Source organism: Lepisosteus oculatus, chromosome 1, assembly GCF_040954835.1.
Source record: "Lepisosteus oculatus isolate fLepOcu1 chromosome 1, fLepOcu1.hap2, whole genome shotgun sequence".
NCBI lineage: Eukaryota > Metazoa > Chordata > Actinopteri > Semionotiformes > Lepisosteidae > Lepisosteus > Lepisosteus oculatus.
The window spans coordinates 48,284,115-48,301,085 of NC_090696.1; the positions used below are offsets into that span (position 1 = coordinate 48,284,115).

The following is a 16,971-nucleotide window of genomic DNA, read 5'->3' on the forward strand; positions in this document are numbered from 1 at the left end:
GTGGTCGTTAAAAATCCCAGTGGTGATGGAGGTGAATCCCCATTACCTGTAAAGCACTTTGAGGGGAGTGTCCAGAAAAGAATTATTATTATTATTATTGCTGACCATTTCTATAGTAAACCCCAAAGCCTGCAAAGTGATAAATATTGCGCCATACCTGTTGGCATGTTCTAACAGAAACTTGGTGGGTCCAAGCCAACAAACAGATAAGCTGTTTGAGCTGTAGTGTTCAAAAATAATCTAGTGCCTTTATTTACAGTGTGGGGGAAACTCACTGTAAAAAAAAACAAACAAAACAAAAGCTTACACTCTTGAAAGATCTTCAAAATCAACAACAAACCAGAACCAGAGGATACTAGTGAGTAGTATAAAGCGACACCTTTCGTCAAACTTTTGACAGGTACCACGCCCCCTTTTCCATCCAATGGTCGTCCGCGGTGTTTGGTTGTCCCGCCCCCCAGCCATCCAATGGCGTGTTGTTATTTGTGCATGTCCCGCCCCCTCAGGAGCCAATGGTGTGGGTCGGAACCCCCTACCGGCCGGTCGCCCCGACGCCTCGGGGTGCCAAAGCCCCCAGCCGACGCATCCCTGGTTGTGTGCGAGTGTGTATTGGTTTGGAAGTGGGAGCATGTCTGCCGCGGGGTTGAGTGCGCTCTATTATAACCCTAGGAAATCGGGCAGTTACGGCGGCGCAGGGGGTCTGTTGCGGGCCGCGAGATCCCGGGGTGTGCGCGGCGCCAGCCGCGGGCGGGTGGTCGAGTGGCTGTCCGGCCAGGCTGCTTATACGCTGCACAAGCCGGCGCGCGTGCGTTTTAAGAGAAACAGGCCGCTGGTGTCCGAAATGGACTGGCAGTGGCAGGCCGACTTGGTGGACATGAGAGAACACCAAGCGTTCAACGACGGTTTCTGTTACATCTTAATGTGTATAGACATGCTGTCTAAATACGCTTGGGCCGTGGTTGCTTATATGCTGCAGAAGCCGTGTCTCCAAAACAGCCGGGGTGCAAGCACACACACACACACACTGACTGCGTAAAGTCTCACGGAAAGAAATCGCCGGGCAAACACCAGGTGAAATGTGAACCGCTTTATTTCAACAGTGGGTTTTCAAACACCGAAACAGCGCAGCAGCACTTTTTACACATGTTACAGACTCCAGTTTGCAAGTATGTGAAATGTGAACCGCTTTATTTCAACAGGGGTTTTCAAACACCGAAACAGCGCAGCAGCACTTTTTACACAAGTTACAGACTCCAGTTTGCAAGTATGTGAAATGTGAACCGCTTTATTTCAACAGGGGTTTTCAAACAGTGAAACAACGCAGCACACATGCGTTACCGGCTCCTGTTTGCATTCAACAATTAAATGTTGGTGCGGAAAATTAGTTCGGTACACGTAACCACCACCCCTACGCTGCTGAGAAACTTTGCGGCATCTGAAAAAGCATTCATAACCCCCTTCCGCTCACCGTGTCTAAAGCCGTGCGAACCACACTGGGCGATCCGATCGAGCAGGGCAAAAAAATTTGCCTGCGTAACCAGCGGGATGGTGTTACCACAGGTTCTGTGCAAAACACGCTGTATTTTGGAATACACACTGTAGAACCCCCCAGGCTTCCTTTTCTGATCTGAAAACATCAGATCTGTAATAATTTCACTCAAGTTCTCGACATACGCATCTATCTCTTTAACAAATTTAAGGACATTAGCATTCGACTCTTTGTTTTGCATATCAAGCTTTGTAGAGAGAAGTGTGTAAAGCACTCTTAGTAAGAATTCAGACGTATACATTCGAAATTCTTCATTCTTCGGTCGATGGCACACCCGGGTCTGTAAAACAGAGTGAAATCTGTATTCACATTTTACATAGATCTTTTTTTTTGCGTCTGTAAAAATAAGAATAGTGTTTCTTTTGCAACACATCAAAAGTCACGTCTACTAATTTTTCATCCAGCTGTTCAAGGGTGGCGTGTACATGCTCGTATGGGGAGTGGTCCTCAATTATATTTTTTAGCAACTGTTTTATGCCCCGCTCAGTGTCATTTGTAATGGTGTACGAACCCAGACACCGGGCGGTGTACAGAACAACCGATAAAATTCGGGCTAAACTGAGAGACTTATAAATTTCTAAAGCGGCAAACGTCACATCTTCAAACCCATCTGTGTAGCCGATAGACAGACATGTGTGACCCCGCTGCCCAGGATGGTCAATCAAACAGGCCGGGCAGTCATCAACCAGGACCCCCTTTAAACAGTGCTTGAAGATGCAATAAACTACTGCTTTCACAATCTGGGGCATAACATCGGGCTCATTAGGGTCTGGGGCATCATCTTTATTAACATTTGGGCGAACACCCAAGCATAGACACGAGACATTCACATGTGTCGGCAGGCTGAAGATTGACCCGTCCACATCCTCTTTATTCTATTAAAGGAAAAAAGAAAAGGAAGGCTTAACAAAATAGACATGCATTGCACCTAAAATACCGAGCATTTACACTTTTGAGCTAAGGTTTTTCGTTAATATTTACCATTTGTAGCGTGGTATCATCGCTAGCACCCGGCTGTTCTTCAGCATCTGGCACCCCAGCTGAACTCACACCCCCACCGCTGTCACCGGGTTCAGAGGGTGGGTTAGGGTTTTGCTAAAAAGAAGACCAAGTATTAAAATGACATACGCTAAGCACCGATACAACAATTCCACGAGTCGAAAAAATATTTTAGCCGCCTACCTCATCGCTTTGTAGAGTAGCGGACCCCGTTGTTTCTCCACACAAAGAAGCCATCTCAGCAGCTCTGTGGTGTCTGACAGCGCCAAGCACGCACTGCGGCCCTGTCAGGTCGGAGCGTTTAAGAATATGCGCCAATGGTGTAACACGCCTACATAACACAAGACATTTTACAATTGGTTGTGATGACCCCCCCCGATTTATCGAGAGCGAGAAGTATTCACATATCAGTTTATAAGTTTTAAAGTATAAGCACACAACGCAAACACAAATGATGTGTTTCACCCGAAAAGAAATTTTAAACACGCGGGGTTGGTCTTAAAGTTTTTAAAATAACGTAATAAGACACAGTTTATTTTTAATAACACATTCGCGACAGCTTTTTCGAAAGTTTGGGGTAAATTTCCACAGCATAAAAGCGCCAGCATAAAAGTCTTTAAGGTGTTAACAGACAACAAATGGTGGGGTGTTGTTCTACAGACTGTAACGGATTGTTCTTAAAGTTTTAAAATTGTTTCCCGGTAGAGATGATTTGTGATGATATTGGAGACGGGCGTGGGGAGGGGTTAGCTACAGGCTCTGGAATGCCGAGTGGGGGTTACAGGCTCCGGAATGCCGAGGGGGGGGTGCTAAAATTGACACCAGTGAAAGTTTACAAACATTTTAAACTCATGTAAAGTTTTCTAATTTACAAACACCACAGGTATTTCACGCAAAAATGTTCTTAACAGCGCAGCGCTGAAAAATAAAACCTCAAAACGTCAAGCTTGGTTTGTGAACACAGCCCTATAAAGAACAGATACATAATAAAAAACATTTTGCTTGATAATATTCTCAGCGGTCTGCTGGTGAATCAAACAAAGACAACGCGGCACGTTTTCGCCACGTTTTAACAGCTAAGAAATGTAGACACCGTTGTATGTCTTAAAATAATATAGATTTTAACATTATAACGCGCTATATTCGCTTATCAGTTTATAAGTTTTAAACTTTAAAAGTATTAACACACAACGCAAACACAAATGATGTGTTTCACCCGACAAGAAATTTTAAACGCGTGGTTGGCCTTAAAGTTTTTAAAATAACGTAATAAGACACAGTTTATTTTTAATAACACATTCGCGACAGCTTTTTTCGAAAGTTTGGGATAAATTTCCACACAGCGCCAGCATAAAAGTCTTTAAGGTGTTAACAGACAACAAATGGTGGGGTGTTGTTCTACAGACTGTAACGGATTGTTCTTAAAGTTTTAAAATTGTTTCCCGGTAGAGATGCATTGTGATGATGTTGGAGACGGGGGGTGGGGAGGGGTTAGCTACAGGCTCTGGAATGCAGGGGGGGCTAAAATTGACACCAGTGAAAGTTTACAAACATTTTAAATTCATGTAAAGTTTTCTAATTTACAAACACCACAGGTATTTCACGCAAAAATGTTCTTAACAGCGCAGCGCTGAAAAATAAAACCTCAAAACGTCAAGCTTGGTTTGTGAACACGGCCCTATAAAGAACAGATACATAATAAAAAACATTTTGCTTGATAATATTCTTAGCGGTCTGTTGGTGAATCAAACAAAGACAACGCGGTACATTTTCGCCACGTTTTAACAGCTATGAAATGTAGACACCGTTGTATGTCTTAAAATAATATAGATTTTAACATTATAACGGTCTAAAACGTTTTCTAAAATGTTTCTTAAAATAATTTCTACAGACCAGTACGTGCACCCCCCAACGATAGCTAAGATTAATGGTTTTATGGGGGGACCATGTGTGTTTCTTAGAAGAGAATGTTTAGCGGCTTGAGTATAAGTACCAGCGGTTTAACAGACGAAGTTTTAGCTGCATTCCAATTCCTACAGTCTCACGTTATCGCCTAACTCGTCAGAATGGACCACGCCGATCAATTGCAACAGTCTGAAGATAGTCTGTTTACAGAAATAGAACTGTTCGACTTGATAGACGAAGCCGCGGATTCAGCGAATTTCAGCGGTATGTATATCTGGCTTATTGTGAGACAATTACAACATCGCGGTGCATGTCTCGTGTTAGCTATAGTTACAAAACGTTGTATAATATTTGTATACTAGGCAATATTGAATGAATATAATGGAATTACCCGCGATTGGTGCCGTAATGTGGTCGTGACTGTGTGTATCCATTCATTTCCAATAGCACCGAAAACCACGGGTGTAAAAAGACCAGTTACGATGCAGCACAACACCGGTGAGTAATTACGACAATGTTTTGAATAACGCTTTACGGCCATGTGAGTCTTAAAGACACATGGGGTATATACGCCGCACCAAAACGCGCATGTGTCTATTCCACAGATGCGGGCGAAGGGACAAGTCGCCACACATTTAAAAAACCCCGTTTGGGGTTTGCATTACCAACCCAAAACCTTGTGGTGACACAGGCCGATGTTCACATCATACCAGACGGTGCGGGGGATATTATCAGAGCGCCTGAGAGAAGAGGTTGGTATTATATAAAACATTCTTATAGCCTGGTCATTTAAACGTGTCTATAATAAAAATACATACCGTTTTTCTATATTTTTCACTAATGTTATTTTCCCACGCCGTGCAGACCCCGGACCTTCAAAAAATAAACTGCGGCGCGCCAACAAGTTAACTGGGGCATCGAGCTCAAAACGACTGAAACCAACCGGCAAAGGTTAATATAGTTAATATAATTAAGCGTGGTCAAGATGTGTTATGATCCACTTACGGTAAACGTTACTTCTTTTGTTAGGCTGTTAATTCGCTGAAAGATCCTACTGCGCGGAGTTTTCTGTTTGGGGGTGTTAAAAAACCTTATTTTAAAACTGCCTAGCTTTTAAAGTTAAAAGCGACTGGTGTGTGCGTGGGTCTACATGCCGCTAGCACGCCGCTTGACCCAGTAGCGCCACCACCGACGTCAAGGAAACCGGTGTAACAACATGGCCTGGGTAACTTGCTCCATTCACCCACAGCCCTTTGTGTAAGGGGGCAGCATATGCGTGGCGTTTTTATCATAGTTATCGTAGTTTTCTGACTTTGACAGTTTAGATTTCATTGATTGTTGTGTTGAAAAGTCTTTTATTTTTATCACAGTGTTGTTTTCAGATTTTGAGATGTGGAGCATTGGCGTGGTAATAAAAAGTCTTATTTTTTCACACAGCATCTGTATCGACGCGCGGTGAAACAAATGCGGTGGAAACGTCGGAACCCGAGGTGGTGACTGCATCCGAGACGACTGTTAAGACGTCGGCCAAAGCCAGACGTGTCAAGCCTGCGGAGCGAAATAATAACGCGCCTAAAGACTTGGTGTTGGGTGATGTGCTAGACTCCGTGCGCGGTATTACACAGATACTAACAACGGTGCGCAGTAGTGAGGTGACCAAAAAACGAGTTTTAGAGCGTCTAAGAGCGGTTTTACCCGGTGTACAGGCCTTGTTTCCAAAACCGATCCAGGTTTTCAGCGCTAACATCTTAGATATAATTTCTAAAGAGGATGCCGATCTAACCTCCGGATTTCAGAACCTGTTGATGCTATTTCATGCTTCATCGGTGGAAATCCCCGGTGATAAATGACTAAACATGCGGTCTAAAAAGTGCTTAAAAGACCAACCGCTTGCCAACCGCAAGCTTTTGTACATAAATAAAAGAATTAAACTGGCAAAAGCATGTTTGTTGCGTCGTCAAAGATTCAGAGCGAGGCATCAGATTTCCCAAGGGTCGCCCGAGCCACGCAATGAAAATGCCGTGGTAGAAAATAACTTAAGGCCCGAGGTTGTTGTGGCTGAACAGGATGGTGGTAACCCAGAACCGGTTGTACTGAACGATCTGAATCAGGTTGGTGGCGGTGCCGTGGTGAATAGAGACCCCATGGTTTTCCTGGAGTGTATACGCCGTTATAACAGGGCTTATAATAATTTTAGAGCAACAGAGCACCATGAAGAATTTCGTTTTGTTAATCTCGACAGAATAACCTCGTATGTACAGGCTATAGACGCTGTGCATGGTGCAGTCCAGAGAATATTGGACGAACTTTCTCCAAACATCGGGGCGAATGATTTTGTACAGCTGCGTTTGACAGCGGGTGGTTTTAACAAACCCTTGTTCTCACGCAGGAGACACCCCGGAGAATTAAATGCGGCCGATTTTTTAAGCCACATCTCGGACCTCTTACAGAGCCACACAGAGGTTCTCACCGATGACACCCTCCGCTTAGTGGTGACGATAGTTAGGAATATGCAGGGGGGTGCCCGCCGAAGATTTAAATCCGTTCTGTACAGCCGGGTAATTGCGCAGAAAAAAGCACACCTTATCGACTTACATTACACGGGCGGTAATCTGTGTTTCGCCGGGAGTGTGTACGGTTTGTTGAATGAGGGTTGTACCGATGGGGAAATGTTACAGGGTGCTAAACGAATGCACAAAGAGTTGGGTTTTCCAGAGAATCGGAAAATTAGTTTGTCAGACATTACCGCTTTTGAAAAACATTTAAAGGTGGTTATTAAAATTTTGTACCACGACCAGGGTGATTGGAAATATTTTACAACGGGACCCACACCACCAAATTCTAAAATACTTTTTGTTCTACTGCATGAAGAGCATTTTTATGGGGTTTTAAATATTAAAGCTTTTGTGGGGGCGGCGTATTTTTGCACTAACTGCCACGCCGCGTATAGCCACAAGAACGCACACGCCTGTGTTAAAGCTTGTAAAACCTGTTTAGATCCCCAGTGTTGCGAAATTGATGCTGAAATTCAGAATTGCCCGGCCTGTAAGGTCTTTTGTCGTAGCTCACAGTGTTTGGCGAGACACTTGCGGAATGCGGCGACGGGTGTGAGTAAGTGTGAGCGCAGGGTCTTTTGTGAGAAATGTGGGGTTTATAACCTCGCAAGTCACAAATGTAAAGAGAAACTGTGCTCGCGTTGTAACAACGTGATCGACACCCCGGACACACATTTGTGCTACATACCGCCTTTGGACAACCCCAAAATTTCAAACAAGTACATTTTTTTCGACTTTGAATGCATGCAGGAAACGGGGACCCACATACCAAATTACGTCCACGCCCTTCATATTGACAATAAACGCAGCTGGGAATTTTATGGTGAAACTTGTCTAAAGGATTTTGTGTGTAAATTTATCGATAGACGTTTCAAAAACCATACGTTCATATCGCACAATGGCAAGGGATATGACAATTACCTAGTGATCAGGCAGTTGTTAGCTGAAAAGATGGACGTTGAACTAATAAATCAGGGTGGTAAGATAATGTGTATGACCGTAAAAGCTCTGAACATCCGATTTATCGATTCTTTAAACTTTCTGCCTATGAAATTAAGCAAACTGCCGGCCGCCATGGGGTTCCCCGGGTGTAAGGGTCATTTTCCACACTTGATGAACACTGCAGAAAACCAAAATTATGTCGGACCGATGCCTCCGCCTGAACTTTACGGCGTTAACTACATGCTGCCGGGCGAGAAAGCCGAGTTTTTGGTTTGGTATGAAGAATGCCGGGGAAGTGTGTTTAACTTACAGAGAGAGTTGAAACGTTACTGCCAGTTGGATGTGGCAATTCTAAGAGAAGGCTGTGTCAGGTTTCGGGACGAGGTCATGAATATGACCAGACAGACACGCGTGACTGAGTCAGGGGCCGCCTGCGTTGTGTGCATCGACCCCTTTCAGTTTGTGACCATCGCTAGTGTCTGCATGGCCATGTTCAGACTTATGTTTTTACAGGAAGAGACGATTGCGTTGCTACCCCATGACAATTACCACCGCCAGCAAAAACGATTTTCTACACCCAGCATTCAATGGCTTATGTACATTGAACACACAGAGCGCGTTAAAATCCAACACGCGTTAACCACGGCCGGTGAGTTCAAGGTTGGCCCATATTTTCTGGATGGGTATGCTGTAATTGACGGCGTGCCGACAGCCTTTGAGTTCAACGGTTGCTTTTTTCACGGTTGTAGCGTTTGTTATTGTGAAAGCGATTTTAATCAGCTGACAAACACTACTTTTGGTTGGTTGTACAGAAAGACGATGGTGAAAATTAATTTTCTCAAAATGAGAGGTTTTAACGTGCGTGTTTTGTGGGAGCACGAGTTCAGAGACATGCTTGTTGAAAATGGAGACTTGGGTAAATTTCTAACAGCCGCACAATTACCAGAGCCTCTGCAACCTCGCGAGTCGCTTTTTGGGGGGAGAACAAATGCGATTTGTTTGCATTACACAGCGCAGCCCGGTGAAAAAATTCATTACTATGATTTCACCAGTCTGTATCCGTTTGTGAACAAAACTAAAAAATACCCACTGGGCCACCCCCGAATAATATATAACAACTTTGGAGATTTAAAACTGTATTTCGGTTTAGCGAAGGTGAAAGTTTACCCACCCAGACGTTTGTACTTTCCAGTTCTACCAACCAAAATTGACAAAAAACTGTTTTTCACGCTGTGTCGTACGTGTGCTGAAACAAAACAGACCACCCCCTGTGAGCACAGTGATGAAGATCGCGCCTTGACTGGTGTCTGGTGCACCCCCGAATTACAGAAGGCCGTAGACCTGGGGTATAGAGTGTGTAAAATTTACGAAATTTGGCATTTCGAAAAGGCCTCACACGATCTTTTTACCGACTACATCAAACTGCATCTGAAAGGGAAGCAGGAAGCTTCGGGGTTTCCAGAGTGGTGTACAGATGTCGCGAAACAACAAAGATATATCGGCGAATATTATGAAAAAGAGGGCGTCCGGCTGGACCCCGGCAACATTAAAAAGAATCCGGCCAAAAGACAGCTTTCAAAAATTGCCTTGAACAGTTTGTGGGGGAAGTATGGGCAAAGAGACAATTTACCACAGACCACCATTGTGAGAAACCCCGATGAATTGTTCCGGTACTTATTTACGCCATATCATGAGGTGTCAGCCTGCGAGTTTATCGATGAAAACACAGCCTGTGTTACGTGGAAACACACTAAACACCACTATACGGGGCATTCAAACACTAACATTTTCATCGCTAGCTTTACAACCGCCTATGCCCGCTTGGAGTTATACAATCTGCTAAATGCTTTGCAAGGCCGTTGTCTCTACCATGACACAGATTCCGTTATCTTTGTGAGCCGGGAGGGTGAGTGGAATCCGGAACTGGGCGACTACTTGGGTGAGTTGACCAGCGAAATCGATGCTGGTCAACACATCACCGAGTTTGTGTCAACAGGACCCAAGTCGTACGGGTACAAACTGTCTGGAGGGAAAGCCTGTTTAAAGGTAAAAGGCATTACGCTCAATGTGAACAATTGTGAAAAAGTTAACTTTGAGAGTCTGCGGGACTTGGTTTTTGACTATGGCGTTAACCCTTATGCAGAGTGCCGGGAATTTAAACACATTTCTATTCAACAGCCGATGATCGTGCGTGTTAAAAAGGATTGGCGCATTGAGACCCGGACCTTAAAGAAAACCCAGAAGGTGGTGTACGACAAGCGGGTGCTGCAAGAAAATTTGACATCGTTGCCCTACGGATATTAACACGATGGATGTCAGGTTAAAACACCCTTTTTCGTGCATTTTGTCCGGACCCTCGAATTGCGGTAAAAGTTATTTTATAAAACAGCTCTTGGAGAGCGGTGATACCGTTATGACTCGTAAACCCGAAAACATAGTCTGGTGTTACAGCTGCTGGCAACCTCTATACGACGAGTTGCTTGTGAAATTTCCATACATTCAGTTTATAGAAGGACTACCGACGTCGTTTTCCGACGACCAGCTACTGCCGCCGGGTAGCGTAAATTTGATTATAGTGGATGATTTGATGGAGTCTGCGTGTGAAAATAATGAGATAGAAAAAGCTTTTACCAAATACGTACACCACCGAAACCTCAACATCATGTATATCGTCCAAAATGTGTTTTGTCAAGGTCGGAAAAGTAGAACCATTGCGTTAAATACAAAGTACATGGTGCTGTTTAAAAACCCTAGAGATAAACTACAGATTACAACCCTGTCCCGGCAGATGTACCCCGGTAAAGCCAAATTTTTTTTGGAAGCGTTCGATGACGCTACTAAAAAACCTTTCGGTTACTTGTTGGTGGATTTAAATGCCGACACCCCAGATGACTATCGCTTGCGAACAGGTCTTTTCCCCCCAGATGTACCCACGGCTTATGTGTTTAAAAAATCTAAAAGTCGGTGATCTCACAACCACCGACTCAGTCGAAAAACACGTTCGGGGCGTCGTCATGTCTTCACGCGTTCGGAGAAACCTGACTCTCTTAAATTTTCTGGTAAAAGCCACCCCCAAACAGCGGAAAGCTATTCTCTGCGGGGCTACAAATGATCTTGTACAGGCCATAGCTGAAATCGCCTTGAATACCTTGAAAGGGAACATACCGTTATCTGCTAAGCAGTTTGGGACCCTGAAGAGAAAGCGTAAGCTTATAAAGACTTTGAGTCGAAAGGGTCTTTCTCTTAAAAGAAAGAGACTCTTGGTGAACCAGTCCGGTGGTTTTATCGGGGCGCTGTTGAGTATTGCCGTACCACTGATTACGGGACTTCTACAACGTCGATAATGGAGCACGCTGAAAAAATGTACCTGGTACCTCAGAAACAGCTCGAGCGACTCCGAGAGCGGTCTGGGGTCGAAAGCGATGTAAGAAAAATAACCGCCCGTCGACTGGATGATGAAATGCGTGACATTCTGCAGAACTCGCATCTGCCCGAATATGAAAAAGTGAAATTGTACAGCCAGGTGTTGCAACGGTATTTGGCATTAGTACGCCAGGAGACTTCCGAAAAGGGGACTTTAACCGTTGTACTACCGGAAAATGCACCCACCGAACTATCACGTACGTTCGCGCAACCGCCGTCATCGAGCGAGGCTGATTTTGGGTATATTTTGGACAGCGTGTCTCAGAGGTTCCGGAGAAATGCCGAGATATTGTTAAAGACCATGGCCCGCAATGAACCACTAATAGCCTGGAATGAAAAGGGGGAATTTGTGTACAAGGGGGCACCCGTTGAGGGCTCTCACATGATTGATCTTGTCCGGGCTCTCACGCAGCAGCAAGCAGTTGCTGGCGGTAAGAAGCCTAAAGGTTGGGATGTGTTCATGGAGGCTATGGCTGAAATCAACGTGCCGGGCACCTTGCTAGCCAACGCTGGTAACCGAGAGCTACTTGAAAAACTCAAGGCTGCCCCGCCGGGGTGTGCCGCGGCGGCCAAAACTTTAAAACAACCGGTAGAGTTGTCGACGGTCGACCCGGTCTCTAAGATAACCGCTGAAAGGAGACGATCATTAATACCTAGACCCACATGGCTGTCTTTGTAACATTTTTTTCTCTGGGTCTGTGTGTTTGTGTTAAATGACTTGAAATGTATATTAAAAAGCGTGCGCAATATGTTTAAAAATGGTTTGTCTGTAACATGTATTAAAAAAAGCTTGAGCGCTGTAACAGCGAATGTATAATAAAAATATTGTGTTGATTTTCATCCATGTTTTGTGTTCTTTTTAAATAATAACCACACAGACGTCGAAATGGTTCGATTTCATTTTTATTTTAGACGACCGATTAACATTTATGACATGTTTTAAATTGTCGTAAACACCCGCATAATTGAACATTCGTATTTTCAAAGGGGTTGAAAGGGTACCGGGGTCTCCGTCTCACACGACGTCGGTTTTTCAGAAACATTTCCACCATGCGGTCATTCTGGATTGCATCCGTAGAATAAAGTTCTAAAATGTTTCTAAAAGATAAACCTTTACATCTATGGTATAGAAAAAAGACGCAGTGTAGACCGCAGGTCACTGCAAAAGAATCTTGCAATTGTCTGTTATTGTAAAATATGGAGTTAGCATTTCTGTTTAAGAAATCATTAATGTTCTTGGGAAAGAAAAAGGCTTCGGGTGAAAATCCGTAGGAGTCGAAAAATTCTGCGCCCTCGTCGTCGGGTAAGTAAATAGCCAGCCAGTGTTCACCGGGGCGGTCGTGTGGGTGAGTATTAACTATTAAACTCAGAGGGCGCCGCGCCAGTCTCTCGCTCGGTAGGGCATCACTGGGGAACACGCCTAGAAAACTGTCTCGGGTATAGCGGTCTCGGGTTAGAATGTCTTCCAGCTGTTTGGTGTTCATCTTTATGTGCAGGTTGTGTGGTCTCCCAGCGCTTTTTAGCTGAAGTCGTAAATGACTTGACGTCTCATATCCAGCTCTATCACGTTGTCGAACAGCGCGTACACAACCATGTTAACGGTTGTGGGTAGCGGGGTCGCGAAGCGTATTTCAGCTCTCAGATTACCCGATTTGATAAGTGAATAATGTCCTGTGCACTCGTCGTCGGGGCTGAGGTTGAAAGCGAACAATGTGTAACCGCGCGCGTACTCCTCGCGGTCCACCAGAACTGGTTTGTCTTTCAGACGCTTCCCGGCTGTTTCCACCAGATTAAAATATTCACGGACGCAATGTCCATTCTGGAAGTCTGGTTGAAGCGGTTTAGTGGGGATTTGTTCCCCGTCCGCGTAGAGAGCCAGAAAGTTAACGTTGTAGTGTTTAAAATTGAAGGGGTTTTGGGTAAAACTGCCGCTGAATGCCGCGTTGTCCACAAACCCCAAAATGACCACTTTGGGTAGCTGCCCGAGAAATAGGTTTTCTTGGTTACACACACGGCTCCCGGCAGGCAGGCTGAAGACTTTCATCTGTACGCGGTCTATGGGGTATTTAGCGTTGGCCGTCAGGAGTGCTTCGGCGTGTCCCAGTCTGACCCCGGGTGACACTCTGACTCTTTTCACAAACAAAGATGCAGAGAGTACGCTCAGTTTGTGTTCTCCGGCGTTGTTCATTAAGCAGAAAGCATCTCTGTTTCGCGTGAGTTTTATTTTCAGGTCTACGCCATTCAGTAGTAGTTTGTCCTGAAAAAACAGGTCGGCGTGAATGTGTCCCAGGAGCTCCAGTTTTCGGCTTTGCGTCGTGTATGATGCTCTTTTTCGGAACCCCTGATTGGGACCATCCAAAATTGTGGACTCGTGTTCACCGGCTGTGTCTTTGTAAAAGAGACCTGTTGAATACTGCGTCTTCAGCGTCTCTTCACTGTAGTTCAGGACCGACTCTATAAAGGCTCTGTAAGGATAGCAGTTGTTGCTCTGGCTGATCAATCGGTCTCCTACGGTGATGTCAACCTGGCTGAAGATGGCAGCGATGGGGTAGTTCACCAGGCTCACACGGGCTGCCGCATCAATGTCCCGACCGTCTGCTTCCGTTATTTTACAGGTCAGATAGAGCAGCGTGTTGTTTAAATCTAAATAATCTTCACCGTTGCCTGCGACGTAGAACTCCAGAGGTGCGTTTTCCGTGAGGGCCGTGAGGGGTGGAACTTCTATGTAAAAACTTTTCTCGACGCTTGTTTGGGTAGGCGCTAATTGAAATATGTCCAGCTCCGACTTGGCGCATTCTGCAGACCCGCCGTGAACAAATGCCATGTTTAAAATATGTCTCGTTTCGTGTCGCGTTGATTGCGGTGTGTCACGCTCTTCTTGGTCGACCTGAAGCTTCTATGAGTTGCCTGTCTGCGCTTAGCCGTTCTTTTATCAGGTTTCGGCGGCCCCCGACGGTGGGCTGATGACGTCTGTCTTTTTCTACCGACACCCCTGCGGATGTATGCTAGACCCGAACCTTCCTGCTGATGTGCACCCACCTTAGACATGACCGCGCTTGTAACGTTGCCGACCACGTCTTTGGCGATGTTTTTAGCAGCCGATGCCATGTGCGGCTTAGCTATTTCAAACCCGCGTTTCAGAAAAGGCACGGCTTTTCTAAATAGCGCTCTGAAAATACCACCGATACCAGCGCCGTACTGAACCGGTAGCCCTGAAAATCCTGGTAATCCATAACCAGCCTGTTGTTTGTAGTAGTGGGTATACAGAGAAGGATCCCCGTAGCTCTTGATGACCGTCATCCTTTTAGATGTTTGACGCTTTCACAGGTCTGAAATGCAGCTTGACGATGACCTTTCCAAATGCAAATGACACGTGTTCGTTTTGATCCGTCTTTATTTCAATAGTGATGTTGTTAAAATGGTCGATGCTCACCGGCACGTAATGGGGTTTGTCGTACAATACTGTGACGAATTCACCATCCACGCCTCTGAAGGGCACACAACGCAAAAGCGGTGCGTAGACGTCGCCTACTAACTGGTGTTCTATGATATCGGTGTATATATACATGGTGTTAAATCCGCCAGTCATATCGACGGGGTGCGGTGATTTTACACCCGCGACACCCGAATTGAAACCCAACATCCGCGCTAGGCGATTACGCAGCTGCATAACAAACCGTTTATCACTAACAATTCTTACCGAACGGCTAATGGGGTTGTATTTAAGACTTACAGCCGTTAACTTGGATTTTTCAGCAGCCCGTTTCATTTCATGCAAGAGCTGTTCGATGTTGCCGTAGTACCCTCTCGGTAAGGTACAGGTCCAGATAGTCTTGAGCTCCTCGCTGATGAACAGAAAAACTTCGTCTTCATCAAAAGTGTTTAGTGTATTCGGATAGTGTAGCTCGACCAGGCCCACTTCCCAGCCCCCGTCCAGGTCAATCGCCTTTGCCAGATGCTCTGTGAAGCAGGCGTTAGTGTTCTTTGGAAACATCTTTGAGGATGAATTACTGGCCAGCGTCACATAGAAACCATTGGGGTTCATTTTTCACCACCTCTATATGTCTCGGACCTCAGAAGCCTTCACCCAACTATTGAATTTATCGCTCCAGCCACGCCACTTTACCAAAAGCTGTTTGTTTTTGCCACGACCCCTGGTTGCTAAAATCGTTTGGATGCGGTAGACGTTCTCAACATCCGGGTTTATCTTCTGTAGCTCTTCGGCATAGAAGGAACCCTTAATATCATCGCCTGCGTAGTCCTGCAGTTTGTAATAGGGTCTCAGAGCCGCGGACCGCTCTTTGACAATGAAAATTTCATCTGTGAAGGTCTGTTCATATCCCTTCTCAAACACTCCCTTTATTTTGGACACCCGCACGCGATCACCCACATTAAATGAAAACTTTGACGGTTTTCTCTTAAAGTGAGCGTCATAGACCGTTCTCCACACCTCAAGGGAGTTGTCGGGCGTAACAGAAGCCGGGGTTCGTTTAATAGTCGTGTGGTAACTATGGTTATAAGCGTAAATAAGATCTGAAAGGACGTCGATATAACGAAAGGTGTTTTTGTGTGTCAGGTACCTCCACATTTTTGTTTTAATAGTTCTGTTAAACCTTTCGACCACACTAGCCTTCACATCGCTGGCCGTAACGAAATGTTTAATATTCTCACGTTTGAGAAAATTTTGGAAGGTCCTGTTAAGAAATTCTTTACCCTCGTCCGTTTGTAGCTTTTTAGGAGTCCGACCCTCTTGCAGTATATTTCGGAAAGCGCCTGTCACGGCCCCACCAGTCTTGGTTTTCAGCGGCACGGCCCAAGCGTATTTAGACAGCATGTCTATACACATTAAGATGTAACAGAAACCGTCGTTGAACGCTTGGTGTTCTCTCATGTCCACCAAGTCGGCCTGCCACTGCCAGTCCATTTCGGACACCAGCGTCCTGTTTCTCTTAAAACGCACGCGCGCCGGCTTGTGCAGCGTATAAGCAGCCTGGCCGGACAGCCACTCGACCACCCGCCCGCGGCTGGCGCCGCGCACACCCCGGGATCTCGCGGCCCGCAACAGACCCCCTGCGCCGCCGTAACTGCCCGATTTCCTAGGGTTATAATAGAGCGCACTCAACCCCGCGGCAGACATGCTCCCACTTCCAAACCAATACACACTCGCACACAACCCGGGATGCGCCGGCTGGGGGCTTTGGCACCCCGAGGCGTCGGGGCGACCGGCCGGTAGGGGGTTCCGACCCACACCATTGGCTCCTGAGGGGGCGGGACATGCACAAATAACAACACGCCATTGGATGGCTGGGGGGCGGGACAACCAAACACCGCGGACGACCATTGGATGGAAAAGGGGGCGTGGTACCTGTCAAAAGTTTGACGAAAGGTGTCGCTTTATACTACTCTAGTGGATACTTTGACGAAGTGACACTTGTTTGCACGAGGGGTTTTGTGAATATGGATTACAACTCTCAACCATTTTGTCAAAGATGATTTCCAGGCTTCTTTGAAGAAGCATTTCAATCATTTAGCTACCAATAGCCTCCTCTTGTTTGCAACTGTTTACAGATGCAGCCATTAAAAGAGCGCGGTACAGAA

The 16,971-nt window shown here is 45.6% G+C and overlaps 1 protein-coding gene across 4 annotated transcripts in view; it reads right to left on the reverse strand.

The window, feature by feature from the left end:
* Positions 1 to 1,072: 1,072 nt before the first annotated feature.
* LOC138239226 (uncharacterized) overlaps positions 1,073 to 16,971 on the reverse strand; it is a 399,120-nt gene continuing 383,221 nt past the window's right edge. Inside the window, exons 1-5 of one of the 4 annotated variants that reach the window (XM_069190499.1) lie at positions 4,845 to 4,959; positions 2,732 to 2,879; positions 2,531 to 2,644; positions 2,380 to 2,424; positions 1,073 to 1,829 (exon numbers count right to left, since the gene is read on the reverse strand). In XM_069190499.1, the coding sequence (XP_069046600.1) occupies positions 1,362 to 1,829; positions 2,380 to 2,424; positions 2,531 to 2,644; positions 2,732 to 2,879; positions 4,845 to 4,891 (822 nt within the window). In that variant the 5' untranslated portion in view covers positions 4,892 to 4,959 and the 3' untranslated portion in view covers positions 1,073 to 1,361. Of the gene's footprint in view, positions 1,830 to 2,379; positions 2,425 to 2,530; positions 2,645 to 2,731; positions 2,880 to 4,844; positions 4,960 to 16,971 lie in introns of those variants that run through there. The other 3 variants (XM_069190502.1, XM_069190494.1, XM_069190497.1) reach the window with 3 other exon arrangements.